We start from the raw sequence: 22346 nt of genomic DNA on the forward strand, positions 1-22346 counted from the left end.
GTCGAACCCCGCAGGTCGGGTCAACTGCTGACATTGGCATTGAAGTGACTGCTGACTTTGGCATTGAGGTGATTTCTGATGTTGGCATTGATGTGACTGCTGATGCTGGAGTTGAAGTGACTGCTGAGATTGGAGTTGAGGAGACTGCTGATGGAGTTGAGTTAACTGCTGACATTGGCATTGATCTGACTGCTGGAGTTGGAGTTGAGGTGACTGCTGATGGAGTTGAGGTGACTGCTGATGGAGTTGAAGTGACTGCTGAGATTGGAGTTGAGGAGACTGCTGACATAGGCATTGAGGTGACTGCTGATGTTGGAGTTGAAGTGACTCCTGATGTTGGTATTGATGTGAATGCTGTCATTGGCATTGAGGTGACTCCTGATGTTGGTATTGAGATGATTATTGTTGTAGGTATTGAGATGACTGCTGGTGTTTGAGTTGGACTTGAAGTCACTGCTGAAATTAAAGTGGAAATAAATGGTGAGGTTGGACTTGAAATGACTTCTGATGTTGCTCTTGCATTTGGGGTAACAGCTGGTATTGGAATGGAATTAAACAGTAAAGTTATACTTGAAATAACTGCTGGTGTTGCTCTTGCACTTGGCATGATTGCTGGTGTCACAGTTGGACTTGGGGTAACTGCTAGTGTTGCTGTTGAACTTGAGGTGACTCCTTGTATTGCTTTAGGACTTGGGATAACTGCCGGTGTTGCTGTTGCACTTGAGGTGGCTGCTGGTGTTGCTGTTGGACTTGAGGTGACTGCTGGTGTTGCTTTAGGACTTAGAGTAATTGCTGGTGTTGCTGTTGAAGTTGGGGTGACTGCTGGTAATGCTGTTGGGCTTGAGGTGGCTGCTGGTGTTGCTGTTGGTCTTGAGGTGACTGCTGGTGCACTTGTTCCTGCTGAATGTTGCATTTCACTCTCTTGTGTTTTGCTTATTGGTTCTTGAACCAAACATAAGTGGAAAAGGGAGCAAAGGGGTTGATAAGTAGAAGTCAGTTTAGTCCTTATAGTCTATATCATGTACAGAAACCAAAGGTTGTAGGGCAAAAGGAGGGTTTAGGATCCATAAAGTAGGTGTTGAACCAGGTCAGTGGCACACACCTGTGATCCCAGAACTCTAGTAGATAGAGGCAGGCAGACCTCTGTGAGTTAGAGGCCAAGCCTGGTCTACAAAGTGAGGATACACAGAGAAACCCTGTCTTGAAAAACCAAAACCAAAACCAAACCCGACCAAACAATAAGCCCGGGCATCTTTGAAGGACTGTGTGTAGTGGCACACACCTTTGATCATAGCAATCAGGAGGCAAATACAAGGGGATTTCTGTGAGTGAATCTCTGTGAACTGGAGGCCAGCAAGAACTACATAGTGAGTGCCAGGCCAGCCAGGGCTACACAGTGATTCCATAATTCAAATAAAAATGGTGAGCTTCAGGTTCAGTGAGAAAGTGCCTTAAAGAAACAAGGTAGGAGGACATAGAGGAAGACAATGCAAGATGTGAATATGCACATGTACACACACACACACACACACACACACACACACAGAGGGGGGAAGGGAGGAGGTGTCCTTGGACTCCCTAAGTAGCCAAAATGTTTCATGTAGTCCAAGCTGGCCTTAAACTCTGCATGTAGCAGATCCCTTAGTTCTCTTCAATTTCCCTAACATTGTGTCTGTTTCACTCTATCAGGTTTATAGAGGTGTGGGAATAGAGCCCAGGTTTTTATGCATGTTAGGCAAGGATATATTACATCTGGGACAGATACCGGGACTTGCAACTGGACTCTGGGAAAAATGCTGAGAGTTGGATGGAAGAGTCAGGGGATGGAAGGACCTGGAGGGGTCAGGAGCTCCACAAGGAGATTTTCAAGCCCAGTGGATCTGGACCTCAGGGGGTCTGCACAAACTGATGCACCAACTAAGGGCATTACAAGCAGAGAACCTAGACCTGCTGTTCAGATGTAGCTGATAGACAACTCATTCTCCGTGTGTGTTTGTGTGTGTGTGTGTGTGTGTGTGTGTGTGTGTGTGTGTGTGTGTGTGATCACATGTATGAGAGCAAGGACTGCCTGTGACATGAACACTGGTGCCTGCGACTACATCACCACCCCTTGGCAGGGTAACATTGCAGGCACATAGAGGAAGAGTGTGCATGCTATCCTAATGAGACCTTATAGGCAGTGGTCATATGTTGGGGGAGGAGTTCCTCCTGTCAAAGGTCTAGGGGAGGGGAATAGGGCTTAAATAGGGAGGGGGGTTCAAATGGGAAGATAATAGTGAGGGGATAACAATCAAGATGTGGTGTGAATATATTATAACAAATAAAAAATTTGAAGCCAGGTGTGATCGTATATGCCTTTAATCCCTGCACTTAAGGCTACACAGAGAAAACCTGTCTCAAGAAAAGAAAAAAGAAAGAAAAAAAAGAGATTGGAGTAATGGGGGAGCTCCTGAATCCTTGTCAGTCCTGAGTTTATAAAAGTCAGGGAAATACACAGAGAAACCCAGGCTGGGCTCGAACTCACAGCAATCCACATGCCTCAGCCTCCTGAATGCTGGATTAAAGGCATGTGCCACCATGCCTGCCTCTACTTGCATTTTTCTACATGTAGGCATCCAGTGAGACCAGCAGCATTTGTTAAAGATGCTATCCTTTTTCCATTGAATAGATTTAGCTTCCTTTTAAAAAATCAAGTGTCCATATGTGTGTGGATTTATTTCTAGATCTTTGATTCAATTCCATTGGTCCACCAGCCTATTGCTGTGACAGGAACATACTGTTTTTTATTAATGTGGATCTTTTCCCATTTGGATCCCCTTGATCTTCTTCTTCTTCTTCTTCTTCTTCTTCTTCTTCTTCTTCTTCTTCTTCTTCTTCTTCTTCTTTTTAAAGATTTATTTATTATTTATACAGTATTCTGTCCATACATGTGCCTGCCCACCTGAAGAAGGCACCAGATCTCATTACAGGTGGTTGTGAACCACCATGTGGTTGCTGGGAATTGAACTCAGGACCTTCGGAAGAGCAAATAGTGCTCCTAACCTCTGAGCCATCTCTCCAACCCCCTTCTTCTTCTTCTTCTTCTTCTTCTTCTTCTTCTTCTTCTTCTTCTTCTTCTTCTTCTTCTTCTTCTTCTTCAGGACTTTTGGTCTGTAGTTCCAAGCCGAGTCCATGGTCTCAAGTCCACAGTGCTTGGCACCACCATCTTGGATCTTTCTGAAAAGCAGCTACCTTATGCAGAGTCTTTAAAATATTCTCCTATAATATTTTAAAGACTATGAATTTTCATATATATACATATATATCAGTGTGTTTGGGTGTGTGTATTTTCTTTTCTTTTTTTTGGGGGGGGTTGAGAAAGGGTTTCTCTGTGTAGCCTTGGCTGTCCTGAGCTCACTTTGTAGACCAGGCTGGCCTCGAACTCAGAGATCCACCTGCCTGTGCCTCCCAAGTGCTGGGATTAAAGGCATGCAACACCATGCCCAGCTGTGTGTGTGTTTTCATGTCTTGCTTTTGTACACAGGTGAGCTCAGGTAACCATGTAAGTCAGAAGAGGACATCTTATACTTTCGAGCTATTGTAACATAGTATTGATAACATAATTTTTCAGGGCTGAGCAGTGAATCAGGCCTTATTAAAGAACAAGACATGATATTAGCTGCTAAGGCTAAGACACAAACCCATCTTCTTTAGTATTCTTTATGTTTATCAAACCATCAATTTCTAAGTTTAAATCTCCTACTTCCTTGGATAACGTCAAGATTCCCTTACTTTCCCCCTGTAAGGAGGAAAATTGGTTTACCTTCATGTGCAAACATGAGTTCACTCTCCCACAAACTTCCTCAAATTTTGAATCACCATTCGACTGGCATCAAGATCATTCATCCAGATATTATAAAGTTTGATTTTATTTTGAATGTTTTATTCTAAAGAAGAAAAGAATATTTGCACTCTCCACTATGCCCCAAGAGTAATAAATTGTGAAATAAGTAGATCAGGGCAAGATAATATGGGCGACATAGAACTCTAGTAGTCATGATGCTGCTATGCAGCATCATTAGAGGAAACAGTGAGCATCATTCTAAGAAGAGACAGATCATGTACTGTACCCCAATATTTTGTGGTTATGAACCAACTTTATATTTGTCAGTTAGAATTCATTTACCAGTCAGACTTCCTGGCATAAACCAAGACACAGTCCATTGGCAGAGCCAAACCCTGATATTATTAATGATATTCTGCTATGCTTGTAGACAGTAGCCTAACTGTTGTCTGCTGGGAGGCTCTGCTAAACACAGGTTCAAAACAAATGCTGAGACTCACGTCCAAACATTGAGCGATAATAGGAAGTCTTGTGGAACAGTGGGAAGAAGGAGAAATGGACTTTGAGGTGACAGGAGCTGCACAAAAAGACCAAAAGTGCCAGCTAACCAGGGCACAGAGAGGCTTGCTGAGACTGAGGCAAAAACCAAGGACCAGGCATGAACTGGACCTATGCCCCCTACACAGATGTAGATGATGGGCAGCTCAGGCTTCATGTGGGTCCTCTAGTAAGAAGTATGCAGGGGCTGTTACTGACTTGGATTGTGCTGCCAGAATTTTGATCACTTCCTCCTTGTGGGACTGCATTTCTAGGCCCCAGAGGAAGAGTATATAGCCAGTCCTGATGCAACTTGGTAGGCTGGGGTGCATGGGAAGGCAGTCTCCACTATTCTGAGGCATACAGGAGAGGGGATGGAGAGAGGGAGGAAGGGTAGCACTGGAAGGAGAGAAAGGATGGTGTCTACTATCAGGATGTAAATTGAATAAATAAATTAATTTAACAAAAAGCATTCATGAAATATGATCTTAGGAATATGATTTCTCCCTGATCTTCTGAAGACAATTTTTGTCTGGCCTTAATAAAATTATGTAGAACTTGGGAACAAAGATGCACCCCAGCATCCCTGCACTGGAAGACGAGATGCAAAAAATCTCCAAAGCCACCATGAACTTGCCCTTGGTGCTATGGTATACAGGAAGGAATGTGATCCACACAGTGCATAACACTGGCATGCTGAATGTCAGGAATTTGGCTTCTTTGAATGTGTCAGCCAGGTTTCTGGCCAAGAAAGCCACAGTGAAGCTTCCGAGGGCCAGGCAGCCTAAGTATCCTCGGACACAGTAAAATGCAATAACTGAACCCTTGTGGCAGACAATGATGGTGTGGCCATGATCAGAGTCTGCATCAATATCAACAGTTGGAGGAGAAGCTCCTAGCCAGATTGAACAGAGAATAATTTGGATGAGTGTACAGAGGAGAATGATGTAGTTAAGTGTTCCTGAAACCAGAATGTACCTCATCCTTCTTGCAGGAGTTGTGATTTTGAAAGCCAGAACCACTGTGATTGTTTTGGCCAACACGGTAGAAATAGCCACAGTAAATACAATTCCAAATGTGATTTGCTGCAGGATGCAGGAGATTGAGTTTGGATGGCCAATGAAGAGCAAGGAGCAGAGGAAACAGAACATGAGTGACATGAGTAATATGTAGCTGAGAGAGCGGTTATTGGCCTTCACAATGGCAGTGTCATTGTGTTTCAAAAATATCCCAAGAATCAGAGCTGTGAAGGCAGAGAAGCACAAGGCCAGTATGGCCAGAGCCATCCCCAAGGGGTCTTCAAAGCCCAGAAAGATCACAGCTTTGTGGATGCAGTGATTCTGCTCTGTGTTGGCATACTGGTCCTCTGGACACTTCACACACAGATCCATGTCTGATTGAGAAAGGAAAGATTTGTTAGTGCAGCTTCAGCAGTTTATTAATAATACATTTCAATAAGTCTGTTGGAAGAGCTTTGGGCTACCTCCATTTTATTGCTGATAATATAATTGAAGGACATTGCTATACAACAATGCTTCTATTTCTTCTTATTATTTATATTTGTGCTTCCAAATAAATGTAGCATATCTGCTCAAAAATTTGGTAATCATTTGGGAGAAGTAGAAATGTCAGTATGAGAAGTAAAGTTTACCAGTGTATAAATGTAATATAAAAGTTTGAGAACTATAAAAAAATCAAAAATAATGATAAATATGTCCTTATTTATGTTCTAATCTGGCAGCATTGACAAAGAATTCCTGAGTCTTGACCATGAGAAGCACTAGCTCTATCACTGAGGTAGAAACCTCTCTACAGACTGAGCACTACAAAGCCTTTCATCTTGACTCCACCTTCATGGGAAGCATCCAGCACATTCCTGCTTCCCTCATTTCAATTTCTTGAGACACTGACTCTGTGACTATACTCTGAGGTAAATATATATATATATATATATATATTGATAAGTAGCATGGGGAAAGTAAAACAAAACCCACATACAAAAATTACCTAGATTTTTTTTGCTTTCTGTTCTTTGTTTTGTTTTGATTTTTTGAGTCAAGGTTTCTCTGTGTAGCCTTCACTTACCTGGCCTTGCTTTGTAGACCAGACTGGCTTCAAACTCACAGATATCCATCTGCCTCTGCCTCCCGAGTGCTGGGATTAAAGGCATGTGCCACCGTGCCCGGCAAATGTTCTCCTCTTGCAAAAGAACCTGAGTTCAGTTCTCAGAACCTGTGTGAGGTGTTTCACAACTGCCTGCAAATTAATTATAGAGGTACTAGTGGCCTCTCACCTGCATCTACCTTTATATACACATACCCACACAACACACACACACCTAAAAATAATATTAACATTTTTTTATTTATTGATGTAATTATCATTAGTTCTTATTCAGTTTTGCATTTAAAATGAGTTTTATTACAGTATGTTTAATAATTATGGATGTGATTTGACTGCATAGATGTCAGAAGCCATGTATGAGAGTTCTTTGCCTCCTCTTACTCTATGGGTTCTGGGAATGAATGCCAGGTATCAGTCTTAGTGGCAAATGATTTAAATGTTAAGCCATCTTATCGGCCAGAAATATCTTTTAAAAGCTTAATTTCACTGCATAGTATGACAGGCAAATGCGAAAAAAACTATTCATTGTCCATTTGCATTTAGCCAAACATAAATATATAATCATTTTACTAAACTGGCTTTATAGATTACAATGAAATCTGAATGTTTGTGACTAATTTTTTTCCGTAAAAACCCATTCTATTATATTATTTCATGAAATTATTAATTGGGTTCTATTTACAAAATATTTGACATAAGACTCCTTGTATTTTGTAAACTATGTGTCAACAATTATCCTCAGCTTCCTAGAAACAAATTACCTCAGACATTTGAAAGTGGATGTGGGAATATCAATTGGAATGTAATCAGAATAAATTACAATAAAGAAGGGGGGAAAAGAAAATGGGCCTCTAAATAGCATACAGATTCTGTCTCAAACTCAGCAGTTTCTGATAAATTTACAAGTAATTTTTTGATCACTACACTAATTTTTCTAAGGATACAGACTTGGTTTCTAGCTCCTTCCTTACACAGTAGTCCATCAGTTCTGGTACCATATTCTGTCCTCTGTTGGATTCCGTGCATATATGGTGTACATAAGAATATGTAGGGACACATATATACATGCAAAAAGAATAAATGCACACTTAAAAAATTCATGACTAGAATCTGCCATGCATGTAGTTATAGGAGAAATTAATAACAAGGACAGAACTCATACAGAATATGCTGACATGGCAGTTTCATTTTGTTTCTTTGAGAAAATATGATGTGACAGAGATGGAATCAAAATGTACATCTAGGCAGAAGGGTGGTTGTTGTTGTTGTTGTTATGGCATTTTTAGTGTTTGTATTCCTATGATTGCTAATGGAGAAAATGGTATATTTTACTTTTGTAGTTGCCTTTTAGGCTCCTTCAGCGTCCTTTTCTTGGTGGAGAGGATTATCAATGTAAAGTTTATCACAGCAGCAAACACTCACTTGTTCCATTAGAAATTTCATTTTCTGGACAGTGGATACAAATAAAACAGCAGACTGGCATTCCCTCCTGTCTGAATTTTCTGAATCCAGGATGACAGTCAGCACTGCATACAGAGGGCAGCATCTGAGAAAAAAAGATGCATATTGAGTTTTACCTACTTCATCCATAACTATATTATATTAGCATGTTGAGATATCAATAAGCTTATTTCATATACAGAATCTAAGGAACCACATGTCACTGAGCACTTTGTATAATGCCAAACATGTGAATATATTAAAAGCAAGTTGATGAAAAGTTGAGCTCTTTACCAAATCTTAGACATTATGGAAGCAGAATATTAGTGTACTTTGTGCAAACACTACAGAGATTGCAACCTGGTTTGCTTGTTGATTTTCACCAAGCTGACACAAAGTACAATAAAAAGATAGAGAACATGGAATGAACCTTACCTGAGAAATTCTCTCTATCAGAATAGCCTGTCTTTCTAACAATAATGCACTTTATTACTTGGTATTCATTGTAGGCATGTCCAGTCTACTAAAGACAATGCTGTTTGTAGGCAAGGATGTGTGAGAAATGACACAGAGCAAGCCAGTAAACAGTGTTCTCTCAAGGGCTTATGCTTTAGTTTCAGTCTTCAAGCTCCTTCCTTGTCTTCCCTTGTCTATAACCCATGAGCCAAAACAACCTTTCTTCCTCACTTTGTCCCTGGCCAAAGTTTAATCACAGCAATGGCTTAGCAAGATATGGCTAAAGCACATCTAAAACAGGAAATATCTCCTCAAGTCTAAATTGTTATCCCATCCCTTGTATTCTCCCATTCCCCCATCCCTCCCACTTTCATCCTAGTCCCCTCACCTATATCTGTGACTGAGGAAGACCTCCTATCCCTCTATATAATCATAGTGTATCAAGTACTTCTTGATATCCTGTTATCCTTCCTCTGAGTGCCACCAGGCCTCCCCATCAAAGGGATGTGGTCAAATATGGGGCACCAGAGTTTATGTGAAAGTTAGTCTCTACTCTCTGTTCAACTGTGGAAAATGTCTTGTCCATTGTCTAGATCTGGCTTGGGGTTTGATGATTGCTGCACATATTGTCCTTGCTTGGTGCCATAGTTTGAGCAGAAACACTGAGCCCAGATCCGCCCATCATAATATTCTTCTTGTAGATTTCTAGGACTCTCTGGATCCTTCTATTTCCCCATCCTCCCATACTTCTCTCACCTAGAGTACCAAGAGGATGTCTTCACATCTACCCCATTTTCCTGGCAAGTGAAGACCTTCATGGGACATGCCCCTTGGGCTAGTGTATAATTATAATTGAGTATATATTCTTTAGTCATCAGGGAAATGCAAATCAAAACAACTCAGAGAATCTATCTTACACCCATCAGAATGGCTAAGATCAAAAATTCAAGTGACATCACATGTGGTGAGGATGTGGAGAAAGAGGAACAATTCTTTATTGCTGGTGGGAATGCAAACATGAACAATCACTTTGGAAATCTATCTCAGAAAAAAGACTCAGCAATTCCACTCCTTGGAATATACTTAGAAGATGCTCTAGCACACAACAAGGGCATATGCTCAACCATATTCATAACAACCTTCTTCATAATAGCCAGAACCTGGAAACAGCCTAAGTGTTCCTCAGTAGAAGACTGGATAAAGAAACTGTGGTACATCAACACTATAGAATACTAGTCAGCTATTAAAAACAAGGAATTCCCAAAATTTGTGGACAAATGGATGGAACTAGAAATTATCATACTGAGTGAGTTAACCCAGAAGCAGAAAGACTCAAATGGTATATACTCACTTATAATTAGATGCTTTCTCTCTTTTTAAAATATGCTTTCAAGGTTATTTTGGCACATGGTAAAATTTTCTTTATTTAAGTAATTTATTCAGATGAAATCTCATTTTTATCCCCTCACTTGTATCTTCCAATTCCCCATCCCTCCCTTTTTCATCCTATTCCCGTCCCCTAGGTTTGTGACAGAAAGGGACCTTCTCCCCCACTATAAGATCACAGCCTATCAGGTCTCTTCCTGGTAGCCTGCTTACTTTTCTTCTGAGCATTAACAGGTCTCCCCACCGAGGGGAAGTAGTCAAGTAGGGGATATCAGAGTTCATGTGTGAGTCAGTCCCTGCTATCCTCAAAGTAATAGAGAATTTGCTGTCCATTGGCTAGATCTGGATACAGGTTCTAGGTTTATTGCATGCATTGTCCTTGGTTAGTACAGGATTTTTAGCTGACCGGCCTGAGTCCAGATCTGCCAGCCTTAATTGCCTTCTTGTAGGTTTCTAGGACCCTCTGGGTCCTTCTATTTCCACATTCATCCTTACCTCTCTCACCTAGAGTACCAGTAGGAAGTCCCAGTAGCTATCCCAATCTTCAGCTAGGCAATTGGTAAGATTGTAATGACCATTTTGAAGAAGATTGGAGACAGTGCATATTGCTGCCCTATTTCTCTTCAATATTTTAAGGCATGGTCTCTATGTCAAACTGCCAGTCTTAGATTCGCTATATAGGTCAAACTGGCCACATATCAACAGGGAATTTTCTAAATCTGCCTACAAACTGTTTGGATTAAAACGTATACCACACACACCCATAATCATAAAATTCTGATTTTAATTGAAATTTTTTTCTCTTCATCTAGCACAATGCTTGCAATCTGTTTGCCATAATAATTCTATTCTGTCAAGACATTACATGTTCTTTGTATTCCAATATGTTTCCATTTTACTCTGAATGGGTGATGGACTTCTTTATATTTATGGATTTTATTTTATTAATTTATTCTTTTTACATCTCAATGGTTATCCCATCCCTTGTATCCTCCAATTCCTCCCTCCCTCCCATTTTCCCCCTACTCCCCTCCTCTAAGACTGTGACTGAGGGGGACTTCCTCCCCTTTATATGCTCTAGGGTATCAAGTCTCTTCTTGGTAGCCTGCTATCCTTCCTCTGAGTGCCACCAGGTCTCCCCATCCAGAGGACATGGTCAAATATGAGGCATCAGAGTACGTGTGAAAATCATACCCCACTCCCCACTCAACTGTGAAGAATGTCCTGTTCATTGGCTAGATCTGGATAGGGCTTTGAAGTTTACGGCCTGTATTGTCCTTGGCTGGTGCCATAGTTTGAGCGGGACCCCTGGGCCCAAATTTGCCTATCGTAATGTTCTTCTTGTAGGTTTCTAGGACCCTCTGGATCCTTCTACTTTACTATTCTCCCATGCTTCTCTCATCTACAGTCCCAATAGGATGTCCTCCCCTCTGTCCCAGTTTCCTGGTAAGTGAAGGCTTTCGTGGGACATGCCCCTTGGGCTAGTGTGCAGATATAAGTGAGTATATACCATTTGACTCTTTCTGCTTCTGGGTTAACTCACTCATTTGATCATTTCTAGCTCAATCCATCAGTTAGAAGAAAAAGTGGGGAAGAGCCTGGAACACATTGACACAGGAGACAACTTCCTGAACAGAACACCAACACCCCAGGCCTTAACATCAACAATTATAAAATGGGACCTCATGAGACTGAGAAGCTTCTGTAAGGCAGGAGACACTGTCAACAGAAAAAAGCGACAGCCTATAGACTGGGAAAAGATCTTCACCAACCCTACATCTGACAAAGGTCTAATATCCAAAATATATAAAGAACTCAAGAAATTAAACACCACCAAACCAAATAACCCAATTGAGAAATGGGGCTTGGAACTAAACAGAGAATTCTCAACAGAGGAGTATCAAATGGCTGAGAAACACTTAAAGAAATGCTCAACCTCCTTAGTCATCAGGGAAATGCAAATCAAAACAACTCTGAGATTCCATCTTACACCCATCAGAATGGCTAAGATCAAAAATTCAAGTGACTCCCCATGCTGGAAAGGATGTGGAGAGAGAGGAACACTCCTTCATTGCTGGAGGGAATGCAAATTAGTACAGCCACTTTGTAAAGCTATCTGGTGCTATCTCAGAAAACTGGGTATAGGGCTTCCTCAAGACCCAGCTATTCCACTCCTTGGAATATACCCAGAAGATGCTCCAGCACACAACAAGAAAATTTGCTCAACCATGTTCATAGCAGCCTTATTCATAATAGCCAGATCATGGAAACAGCCTAAGTGTCCCTCAGTAGAAGAATGGATAAAGAAACTGTGGTACATTTACACTATGGAATACTATTCAGTTATTAAAAACAAGGAAATCCTGAAATTTGTGGACAAATGAATATTTTTGTATAATCATATAATTCCATCTTAGAGTGTATTTAAATGATGTATCTCATTTAACTGATCTGTATTTTTGAATCATGATTTCATTTCTTGAGTGAAATAGACTTGGATGTAGAGACTGAACATTCGGGTGTCTAGTTGAATTGTCGAGATAGGTGTTTACTCAAGAAATAACCCATCCATGTCCATGCACATGAATATTTTCATGGGTTTTTCATTTGTCTGTTTCCATTTCTTTTTTCTTTTCCATTTCATAAAAATGCATCACTCCATTTGTATAGAAGGATTCCATTCTGGGTAAAAGTAACTTTTCCCATGGAAGTAATACAGAAAAATTTGGGGGTGTTGTTGTTGTTGCTTTTGTTGTTGTTGTTTTATTGATCCAATCTTGTTGTCTATGGGGTTTTATTAGATAATGTGATCATGAACTATAAATTATTTGGTGAATATTGTCTGTTTGTTGATATTGTAGTATTTAAAAATTTCCTGGTAGTTATTTTTCTCTGGAGTTTAGTGCTTCCTATGTGTTCCTTTGATTCTTGCATTCATCATGTGAAGTGATTCAATTAGTGTCTTTTGTAGTGCTGTTTCAGTGGTTATAAATCCCTGTCATTGTGTGTATTATTGAACACTGTTCTGTACCCTTGTATTATGAGGAATAACGTTTCTGTTTATAGTTACTGTGGTTGGCTGTAAAATATTTGAAATACATCACTATAACTCTTCCACTGTAAGAATATCCATAGTGAAATTGGCCATTATACAGATGGGAACGTGCTATGACAGAGTCTTCTGTACTGCAGCCTTCAAATTTATGTCTTTGTTACAAAATAATTTTTAAGTTAAATAGGCCAAGGGTTGTTCCTTTACTAATTTTTGATTGTTTGCTATATAAATGACTATTACATCTTGATGGGCACACATCTAACATGAAATTTATGATTACATTTTACTGGATAGAGTGTTAATGAGTTGAGTGTGTCCTTCTTTTACCCATTGTGAACTTGGATTGTAAATTTGATCTTTTAATAAGAAACCCTGAGTCTCCTATATTTTGAATCTTCAGTTTGGTTTTATTATTGTTATAGTTTGAGTTTTCTAATACTTATACATAACATTCAATCTTTGTAATCCTGTCTTTATCTTGAGATATTGTCTTGGTGAGACTTTTTACTTAGAATTTTATATCATTTAATTTGTTTTTTCTTTACATATTTTTGTTGGAATATTTTTATTATTTTGTACCTTCATGGGATTCCTTTTCCACATTCTTTTTCAGTGGCTTATTTTATGTTAATTTTTGTGACCCCTTGTGTCCTTCCAGAGGTAATGTATGTCTCCTCTTCTCACTTTTCATAAGACACTCTAATAATCATTCTTTGAATTATGTATTTAGGATATAATTGAACATACTCTTATTTAAGACTATGACAGTAACATTTTGAGCTAGGTAGATTTGATATCATCATTTTTATGTTTGTTTGTTTCTGCATGTATCCTAATATGCACATCTGGAAGCAGAGCAATGCTTCTATATATTATTTTAACATTGAGTATTATTCCAGTGCATGGTTTTGTAATGCTCAATCAAGCTGTGCCTAAAACATACAGAAGATATCATTGCTGCAAGTGAAATGATATATATCTCAGTAGCTAAGCTTCAGATCATCTGTTCCTCTGCATAACAATGATTCCCCTCATCACTCTGAGAAGGAGTATTAACAGCAAATCCCACAGTACATGAGCAACCTGAATTCCTGGACTTAACATCTTTAAATTTTAAACACATTGTAGTTGCATAGTTGGAATAGAATACCTTAAATTCAAACACATCAGAATTCATACCTATAACATACTCTGGAGCTATGATGGAAATTTTTATTTATAAATTGCTGCATAGCCAAAAATGTATTACTACCAATACCTCCAAATACATAGAAGGAAACTAGGCACTGCTTCATTAGTTTGAACGAAATACGCAAGAATTAAGAAGACCAAGCAAGCATACTGTAGTGATCTCTTTTTTTACATGGCACAATTCAGAGCTGCGTCATGGACAACCTGTCAATAACAATTGATTTCTTGCACCCAGTTTGCACATCTAAGCTGTCTCACATTCCCAGGAATCTGTATCACTCTTCTAATGTCCATATACCCCGCATTTGCCAGTGTTGCATGGACATATATCCATACAGAAAACCCAAATACATATAAAAAAGAAAGAAAATACAAAGTAATAAGTCATAGAATATTTTATATTTATCACAAAAAATACCTGATTCATGATTAGAGAGGTGTTGAAAATGTAGGGCTTCTTTGTAAGAAGGCTTAAGCAAACCTATAAAATAAAACAGTTGCCTGCAATTTGATCACATCTCCCTGGTGGGGTAATTTATCAAAACACAGAGGAAGAGTGTGCAGGCAGCCCTTATGATACTTGACAGGCTGGGGTCTGTGAGTAGGGGAGAAGGGCTCCTTTCTCTGAGGACTAGGGAAGGGGTATAGAGGGAAGGAGGAGAGAGGGTGGGCCTGGAAGGACATGAGGGAGGGGGCTAAGGCTGGAATGTAAAAGGAATAAAAATTTTTAAATTAAATTTAAAAATAAATAAAAGTAAAAGAAATAATGCATTTGTTTCCTAATGCCTTTGTATTTTTGTTTACTCCATCATTACAGTTAGCCTCAGTGTTTTTAATTTTTCTTATCAGAGGTTCATAATAAGTGAGGAAATTACTGTAGAGTAATAAGAATGGTACCATGAGTATATCGCTCACTTTATTGGAAATATTATAAATCAGTGGTCAAAAGTTGTTTTATAATCACATTAAAAAACACAGTTTCCGTTATAATAAAATACACTATATCTATTACATGAACTCTTCAAAGAATTAATAAAAGGTCACATCAAAAGTAGTGAAAGTTAGAAATGCAACATAGGAGACTAGAAGTAGGTTTCTTATGTGGCAATTAATTTCCTTCCACTAATTTATCAAAAATCATAAATGGATCAACTAAACATACAGTGTTTACCGGTATGTGATGGAAATCAGTAGAGTTCTTTAAAACCAACCTGTCTACTTCCTGTGGCCCACTCAAACATGTCTTCAGATAAATGAAACTGCTGACCAGGTGTAAAATGTGGGCTAAATTTTCCTATCTTCACTTTAAGTTCAAAATCCTGTGGAAGATTCCAAATGTAGAAAATGTCATACTCCTTCTGAAATTTTTCTTTCTGGTTCATGTTCACTTTGTCTCCATTAGGGCTGGTGAAGTTGGTCTTTCTCATCAAGGAGTGCATCTTAAAAACAGGCAGTATTATATAATCTATATGTTCTTCCCTGATGGGAGCAAATGTATTATGATTTCATCTGAAATGCAATTTTATTGAAGGTATCAGGTGGAGATTTTCAATGAAATCAAAATGATATGTTAATTTGTCATAATGTTTGCAGAATTTTAGTTCACTGAAAGGAAACTAAGAAACACAAGTACAGACAAGCACATATACATCAAACATAGATGTGCAACACACACACACACACATACGCATGCATCTGCACACAGGGAGACCTACATATATAGAGAGATACACACATAATATAGCCACATATTTGTTAACACACATATTAATGTACATGTACAGACACACAAATGAGCATACAGGTGCAGACAGACATATACACCGAAACAGACACACAAGTACATAAATGTACCAAACACACACATAGACACACACATGCACATATAAATACACACAGGGAGATGTAATGAGATACAAACATTCACACAGAGAGACATTGACACAAAATAGATTTATGCTCACAACATCAAAAGAGAGACAGACAGAAACATAAACACACACACACACACACACACACACACACAGAGAGAGAGCAAGAGATATACATACATGCAAGCCAATACACAGAAACACAGAACACACATACATGCACAAAGGCAAAAAACATGTACGTGGGCATTGAAACACAGACACTTTATACTTACTTCTACAAACAGACAGTCAGCTGCACAGAAACACACACACACACACACATACACAGACACACACACATCTTTGCATACAAACATCAACAGAGATATACACACAGATACCCAGAAACACACTTAGAAAAACAAATACACAAGGAGAAACCATATATTCAAACAAATGTGTGTGTGTCTGTGTGTGTGTCTCTGTGTGTGTCTGTATGTGTGTGTGTGTGATAAACTGATTCACATAACTATTTCTGTGCAATTACACTAAGATTTTGAGGAAGGTGAACAGAGACTACGTTTGGGGAGAATCAATTAAGAAAACAATCCCCTGAACTTATTACTGCAAATTTCAGAATTAATAAACAAACACTCATCTCCTCATCAAGGAGACAATTAATGAAAAAAGACTAATTATCTCTCTCATATTAGAACAAGTATGATCATATTCAGGTGCTCTGTTACAGAATCACTGATTTTCACTGATAAATGGTATCTTTTATTCCAATACTTTTGGATTAGAGATCTATACATAGCTCTAGATTTATTGTGTCAACATAAAAACATTTAGAAACCTAATGTTTTTGGGAAACATTTCCTAGTTCACTAAGTTGAATCATCTGAGAGACTCTTAAAAGCTAAGACATTGATGAGAGCAGGTATCATCCAATAGAAGAAACACTACCTTAGAACAGCTATAATCATATTCTTTCCCATTCTCAATTAGCTGATTTTCTAAATGTTGAAGAATCATCTTATGAATGACATGGGCCACAACATGCGCAGCATTGTATATGTCATAACAGCTCTCACTGAAGGCCATGTCAAAAGTCTGTGCCACCAGCCATTCCAAAGAGGAATTCGTTGAGCAGTTCTTCATTGTCTTACAGTTAGATGCTGAGGCTTCACAGTTAAAGTTCATCCACTTCAGCCTTGCCAGATATTTATCTGAGTATTTGAGAGGGTTCAATGTCTGCACAAAATTTTTAAAACCAGATATCTTACCATGGTGGTGTGCAAAAGCAGAAGTCCCATGGAATGAGTCAAGAGTGAAATCTCTCTTACTTGTAGGAACATCCCACTGTGAGGTAGTGACCCATGTTTTTTGTATACCTAGAGATTCCCACATTCTAAAGCCCACAGCAAGAGTACTGTCTGTGTCACCATAAAGGATAACAACATTTGTGGACGATGTCATGATTTGGTTGTAATACACTTCAGCTCTTGACATGTATACCACCATGTTCACTGGAATCATGTTCACAAAGGCAAAGCAGATTGTATCCTTTTCCATCTCTCTTTTCAAATGTGAAAGAAATTGTGTACCCTGTTCATTGTCAGAGACAGCCAGCCCTACCCACTTCCAGTTGAAATAAAGTAAGAAGGAGATCATGGCCATGGCAAGAGATGTATCCTCATGGGCCATCTGATGAATACAGGGAAATTGTTCATAGTCATTCAGGATGGGATGGAAAGGCCCATAAGTAAGCTGAAGTGCCTAGGACACAGGGAGCAACATGGTGTAATATGCACTTTTAAGAACCAGTAAACACATTCTTATCTGTAAAAAGTTCTAGAAATCATCCTTACCTGTTACTGCTCCCACTACCCCATTTCACACACAGACATGTCAGATCCTCATGAAGTATCTGAATAACATTGAACTACATAATTTGACATGAGGCCAGTAAGACCAGTCTCCTCTATAGACCCTTCTTTGCATCTTATCAAAGCCACAATGGACACACAACTTCATTAAATATTAACCCCCACAAAATCTCACCTGCTGAGATTCATGGCTGGACATGAAAGTGTCAAAAAGTACAGATGCTTCCCAGTTTGGTCCTGTAAGAAATACTGTACAATTGAGTGCATGGATACAGTCATAATTAGGAGGAAACAAATGATGTAGTCCAGAAGCATGAATGAGATGTTTTAATTCTGACACACTTAAAAAATATGGTACTTCAAATACTAAAGATATATTTGGCAGAAGGTCAGGGTTTTGGTTGATTTCATCCACTGAAAAAGCCAAGACCAGAGAAAACTGGCTTTTATTTGGGGATCTGTAAAAGGATACAATATTGATTATGTACAAAGATATATACATGATCATTTTCAGTCAATTCAATGGTTATCCTGTACTTGAAGATATTGTCCTTATCCCTATGTTAATCATAATTGTCCTGTGTAATAAGATTTGGATGACACAAAAATATGAAATCTTGGAACACCTATAAAATTTCATGTGAGTTCATCTATACAAAACATGCATATTCCATGGAAAGCATTTTGCATCTGTGGCTATTGAGTGCTTGCTCAAAAGGTAAAAACAAGGCCACAGGCTTTGATCAAACTGCAAACCTGATCATGTATTCATTTATTAATTATTGAGAAATATGAAAAGTACACATAATGTGTGAGCCTCTGAGTTTCTGGTATTTCCATATGAAATTAACTGAACTGGCTAAGGTAGTGAAAGAATGACTGGTGAATGCACAGGAGTGTTTCTGGGGCAACATTTGATTCCTGTACTAACAATAAATTATAACTAGTTGGAAAGCTATCATATTCTCCTATGTCCATCTTCATATTGTTCCTTTTTCTCTTTAGATTATTTTTCAGGCAGAGTATTTTTTAATGATTTATTTTTAAATAAATTCACACACAGGAGATGCATATTTAAAAAGATGTATGTTTAAGTTTAGAAATCAATCTGTTACTTTGTCAGAAAACTAGTAAAAGCACAACCTTAAGACATAGCTATACCATACCTGGACATACACCCTAGGACACTTGCTCAATGATGGTTTATTCATAATAGCTAGAATCCAGAAAAAGTAATGTCACTCAAACAAACAATGGAGAATGAAACAATGAAATACTACTCAGATATAAAAACAACGAAAATCATGACATTTTCAGGCAAGTAGACTAGAAGACATCTGCTGAGTGTGGTAACACAGACTAACAAAAACACACGTCGATGTACTTACTTAGCCATATAGGACAGGATAAAAGTACTAGAATTTACAAACCCAAAGAAAATAAATTAGAAATAGGACCCAAGAGAGAATGCTTTGTTCTAACTCAGAAAAGGAAATATAATAGACAGCAGAAGAAGTTGAAGATATGGAACAAGGTAGGAGAGAGCTCAGATAGAAATGAGGGTAGATGTCAGACATGGGGAGAGCTGATGCAGCAGAACAGAGGGCCTGAACAGTAAGTATAAGGCATGGGTGGAGATACCTTTTTGACAGGATGGATAAATAAGACAGTTCTGGGATAATATGGTGGTGACTCAGATGAGAGGACACCCTCTAACTAGACAGAACTCCTACTGGAGGAAGGGGAATACCAACCAACCCACAAGAACTATGACTCTAAATTTTACCTTTCCTACAAGATATGCAGGGATAAAAATAGAGCAGAGATTTAGGGAAGGTCCAAGCAATGCCTGGCCCAAACTGAGACTCAGAACACAGGAGAGAGACAACCTGTGACACTATTATTGATACTCTGCTGTGCTTTCAGGCAGGAGCCTGGCATAGATGTCCCCTGAGGGTTCCATTCATCAGTGAATCAAAACAGATGCTGAGAATCAAAGCCAAATATTAGACAAATTGTTCAGAGTCTTGTAGAAAGGTAGGGGTAAGTATAGAAGGACCAAGAAATGACATGAACTCCACAAGAACTTCAACAGAGTCAGTTTATCAGGCCACAGAGGGACTTGTGGAAACTGAATCAACAACCAAGGACCATCCAAAAACTGGACCTAGGTCCCCTACATAGATGTATTCAATGGGCAGTTCAGGCTTAGTGTGGGCCCCCTAGTAAGAGGAGGTGGCACTGTCTCTGACATGGACTCTGTTGCCTTTTTTAAAAATCACTTTCTCTTGGTGGGGCTTCTTTTTCAGGCCACACGTGAAGAGTAAATACTCAGTCCTGATGTGACTGATGAGTTGAGGTGATTTGGTCGGGGGCTTCCCTTCTTTGAATAACAGAGAATGCAGGAGAGAGCTTGGGAACAGGAATAGAGGAGGGAGGAGGCAATGTAGGTAAAATACATAAACAATTAAATTATTTAACAATGATGTATGCCTGTATGCATCTGGATGTATGAACCTAAGGAATGCTCTTTTATAACATGGGCAAAAATATTTTAATATGAGGTTTTTTATTCTCTTTATAAGAAGAAATAATCACTTCTGTCTCTTGCTAGTTATTTCCTATCATCTGAACAATAAGTATCAAATATAATCCTTCAATCGGAATGATTTAGTCATATTTAAATATAATTAGATTTCCATTTAGAAATTGTACCTTTGAGTTATCTTTGATATACAAATAGCTCCTTTTAGAATACCCTTTATTACAGGACAGAAAAATTGCCATTGGACGTTTCAGTAAAACACATCAGGAAGTTGAGACTTAGAATTTGTGTGACACAAACACTAACTCTTGCGTACAAAACATAAAGAACTTCAGTTACTTGAGCTACCAGAGTGGCCTGGTAATCTAAAGTGCTGTGCTTGAAAACAACTATCAGAAACCCACAAAACAAAACTGTGTACAGTAACCACCTGGTAAAATATGCAATTATACTGAGTAAAATTACTGAGAGAGAAACATAAGTAGTAACTGTGATAAAAGTGTAGGAGAATAAACAACTTAGACATAAAAAAGAAGACACATATTTCTTAAAGAACTGCAGAGATGAGCTACTAGGAAACTCCTCTAATCACGTTCTCAAGTACTGTCAACTAACTACACATGCCACAAATGTAACCCAGTCAGGTGACAAGGAAAATAAGTTGTCACCACTATTAGAGGTAGCCTCAATTCTCAAACATAAAATTTGCAGTCTAAGCATTCCTTCTTTATGCTAAATAAAAAATGAAGAACTGGGCTTTGTAATACTTACAAGACAATGGTTGTATATGTATACAAGTTAAAATGGAGATTTAAGGACATCTTTATAGTTCACACAGGACAGAAATCCTACTTACATTCTTGATGCAGGTTCAGAAATTATAGAGTGACCACATACAGATAATTTTAGTGAGTAAATGAACATCTGTGTGAAAGCTCTCTGTAGCTAGGTGTACTCCAAACATTAGGTGCCCCCACACATGAACTAATAGTTACACACTGACAGAAACACACTCTATAGCTATATAATTGTACCTTCTCAGAGTGAAACTTATTGAAATAGTATGGGGTCTCTTTTGATGATAAAGCACTGTGTACTGTGCCATGGAAACTGTCAACAGGAGGGCTAATCCTTGGAATCATGGTAGAGATTGCTTTGTTCACTCAACTTCTGGCCTTGAAATCAGGATGCTAACTGGAAGGAACATAAAATACTTTATGGGCCAATTTAAATTCAGAAATTGGGACTGAGTTTATAAAAAGAATTTGGTATTGTTTCTTTGTGTGCACATTTGAAGAAAAAGACAGAACAATCAATGTATTGTTCTGTTTCTTATCTTCAGACCTCTCCAGAAATTACTTGTGATGAACTCCATATGAACATTTCAAAAGTACTTACAGTGTATCCAGAAGGTTGCTGAAATAGTCTTTCTCCACAGACCATTGCACTGCACGAAGGGAGAAGAAGCAGGCTTCTATTAACTCTCCGTCCTTTTCTTCCTTCTTCATTCTCCAAAAGCACCTGGACGGAATGAAACTCATCTCAAGAAGTGGAGTGTTCAGAAGCAAGTAGAACAAAATCAAAGTGAACATCTTTGTTCTCCTGTAAGCCTTGGTATTGTGGATTGTGAAGTGTCGTGCATATCAGCCTATCAAATGGGCACCTATGTCTTCCTATCTTCTTTTATTTTTCTGGACAATGGAAAGTTTGTTTTCCATTTTTCCCTTAGGCCCTTCCTCATTCCTGGAGGAATCTTCCCTGGGACTTGCCATATGAGGACCACAGTCCATGTGGTAAACATGAGTTGATAAATATATTTGATGATAGTTCTGTCTCTAGTTCCATGACATCATTCATGTTTATGGATATTAAGATCCCTGGGCAGAGATTGTTTAGTGAAAGCTTTGTTTCAGTACTATATTAAATATCTGTTCATGTGTACACCACTAGAAATTATGACACTATATTTTTTAGATTATCCACAGTTAAATATAAATTATTGATTCAGGAGGGACATACAAAAGGGCTCATGCTTACATGGTGAGCA

At 38.6% G+C, this 22346-nt stretch overlaps 1 protein-coding gene across 4 annotated transcripts; it reads right to left on the reverse strand.

The window, feature by feature from the left end:
* Nucleotides 1-4848: 4848 nt before the first annotated feature.
* On the reverse strand, nt 4849-21891 carry LOC127212764 (vomeronasal type-2 receptor 116-like). Of its 4 annotated transcripts, none has more exons than XM_051172905.1 (8): nt 21698-21891; nt 21222-21234; nt 19615-19619; nt 17930-18197; nt 16832-17644; nt 15224-15451; nt 7907-8030; nt 4849-5753 (listed from the first exon to the last, which is right to left on the reverse strand). In XM_051172905.1, exons 1-8 carry the CDS (start codon nt 21889-21891, stop codon nt 4849-4851), a joined length of 2550 nt encoding a protein of 849 aa, XP_051028862.1. The 4 variants fall into 4 exon arrangements, with proteins under 4 accessions (XP_051028862.1, XP_051028863.1, XP_051028861.1 ...); XM_051172906.1 differs by lacking the exon at nt 19615-19619 and adding an exon at nt 19917-19921; XM_051172904.1 differs by lacking the exons at nt 19615-19619; nt 21222-21234 and adding an exon at nt 21390-21395 and having other exon boundaries at nt 17930-18212.
* Nucleotides 21892-22346: the final 455 nt, after the last annotated feature.

Source organism: Acomys russatus, chromosome 31, assembly GCF_903995435.1.
Source record: "Acomys russatus chromosome 31, mAcoRus1.1, whole genome shotgun sequence".
NCBI classification, from domain to species: domain Eukaryota; kingdom Metazoa; phylum Chordata; class Mammalia; order Rodentia; family Muridae; genus Acomys; species Acomys russatus.

Bases quoted from the DNA above. Each gene is read 5' to 3' on its own strand.
- LOC127212764 (XM_051172904.1), bottom strand. From the start codon at position 21,891: ATGTTCACTTTGATTTTGTTCTACTTGCTTCTGAACACTCCACTTCTT. The intron at 17,645-17,929 runs GTGAGATTTTGT...CCTGTGTCCTAG, and splicing joins CCAGCCATGAATCTCAGCAG to GCACTTCAGCTTACTTATGG. The intron at 15,452-16,831 runs GTAGTGTTTCTT...CCTGTTTTTAAG, and splicing joins ATGATTATAGCTGTTCTAAG to ATGCACTCCTTGATGAGAAA.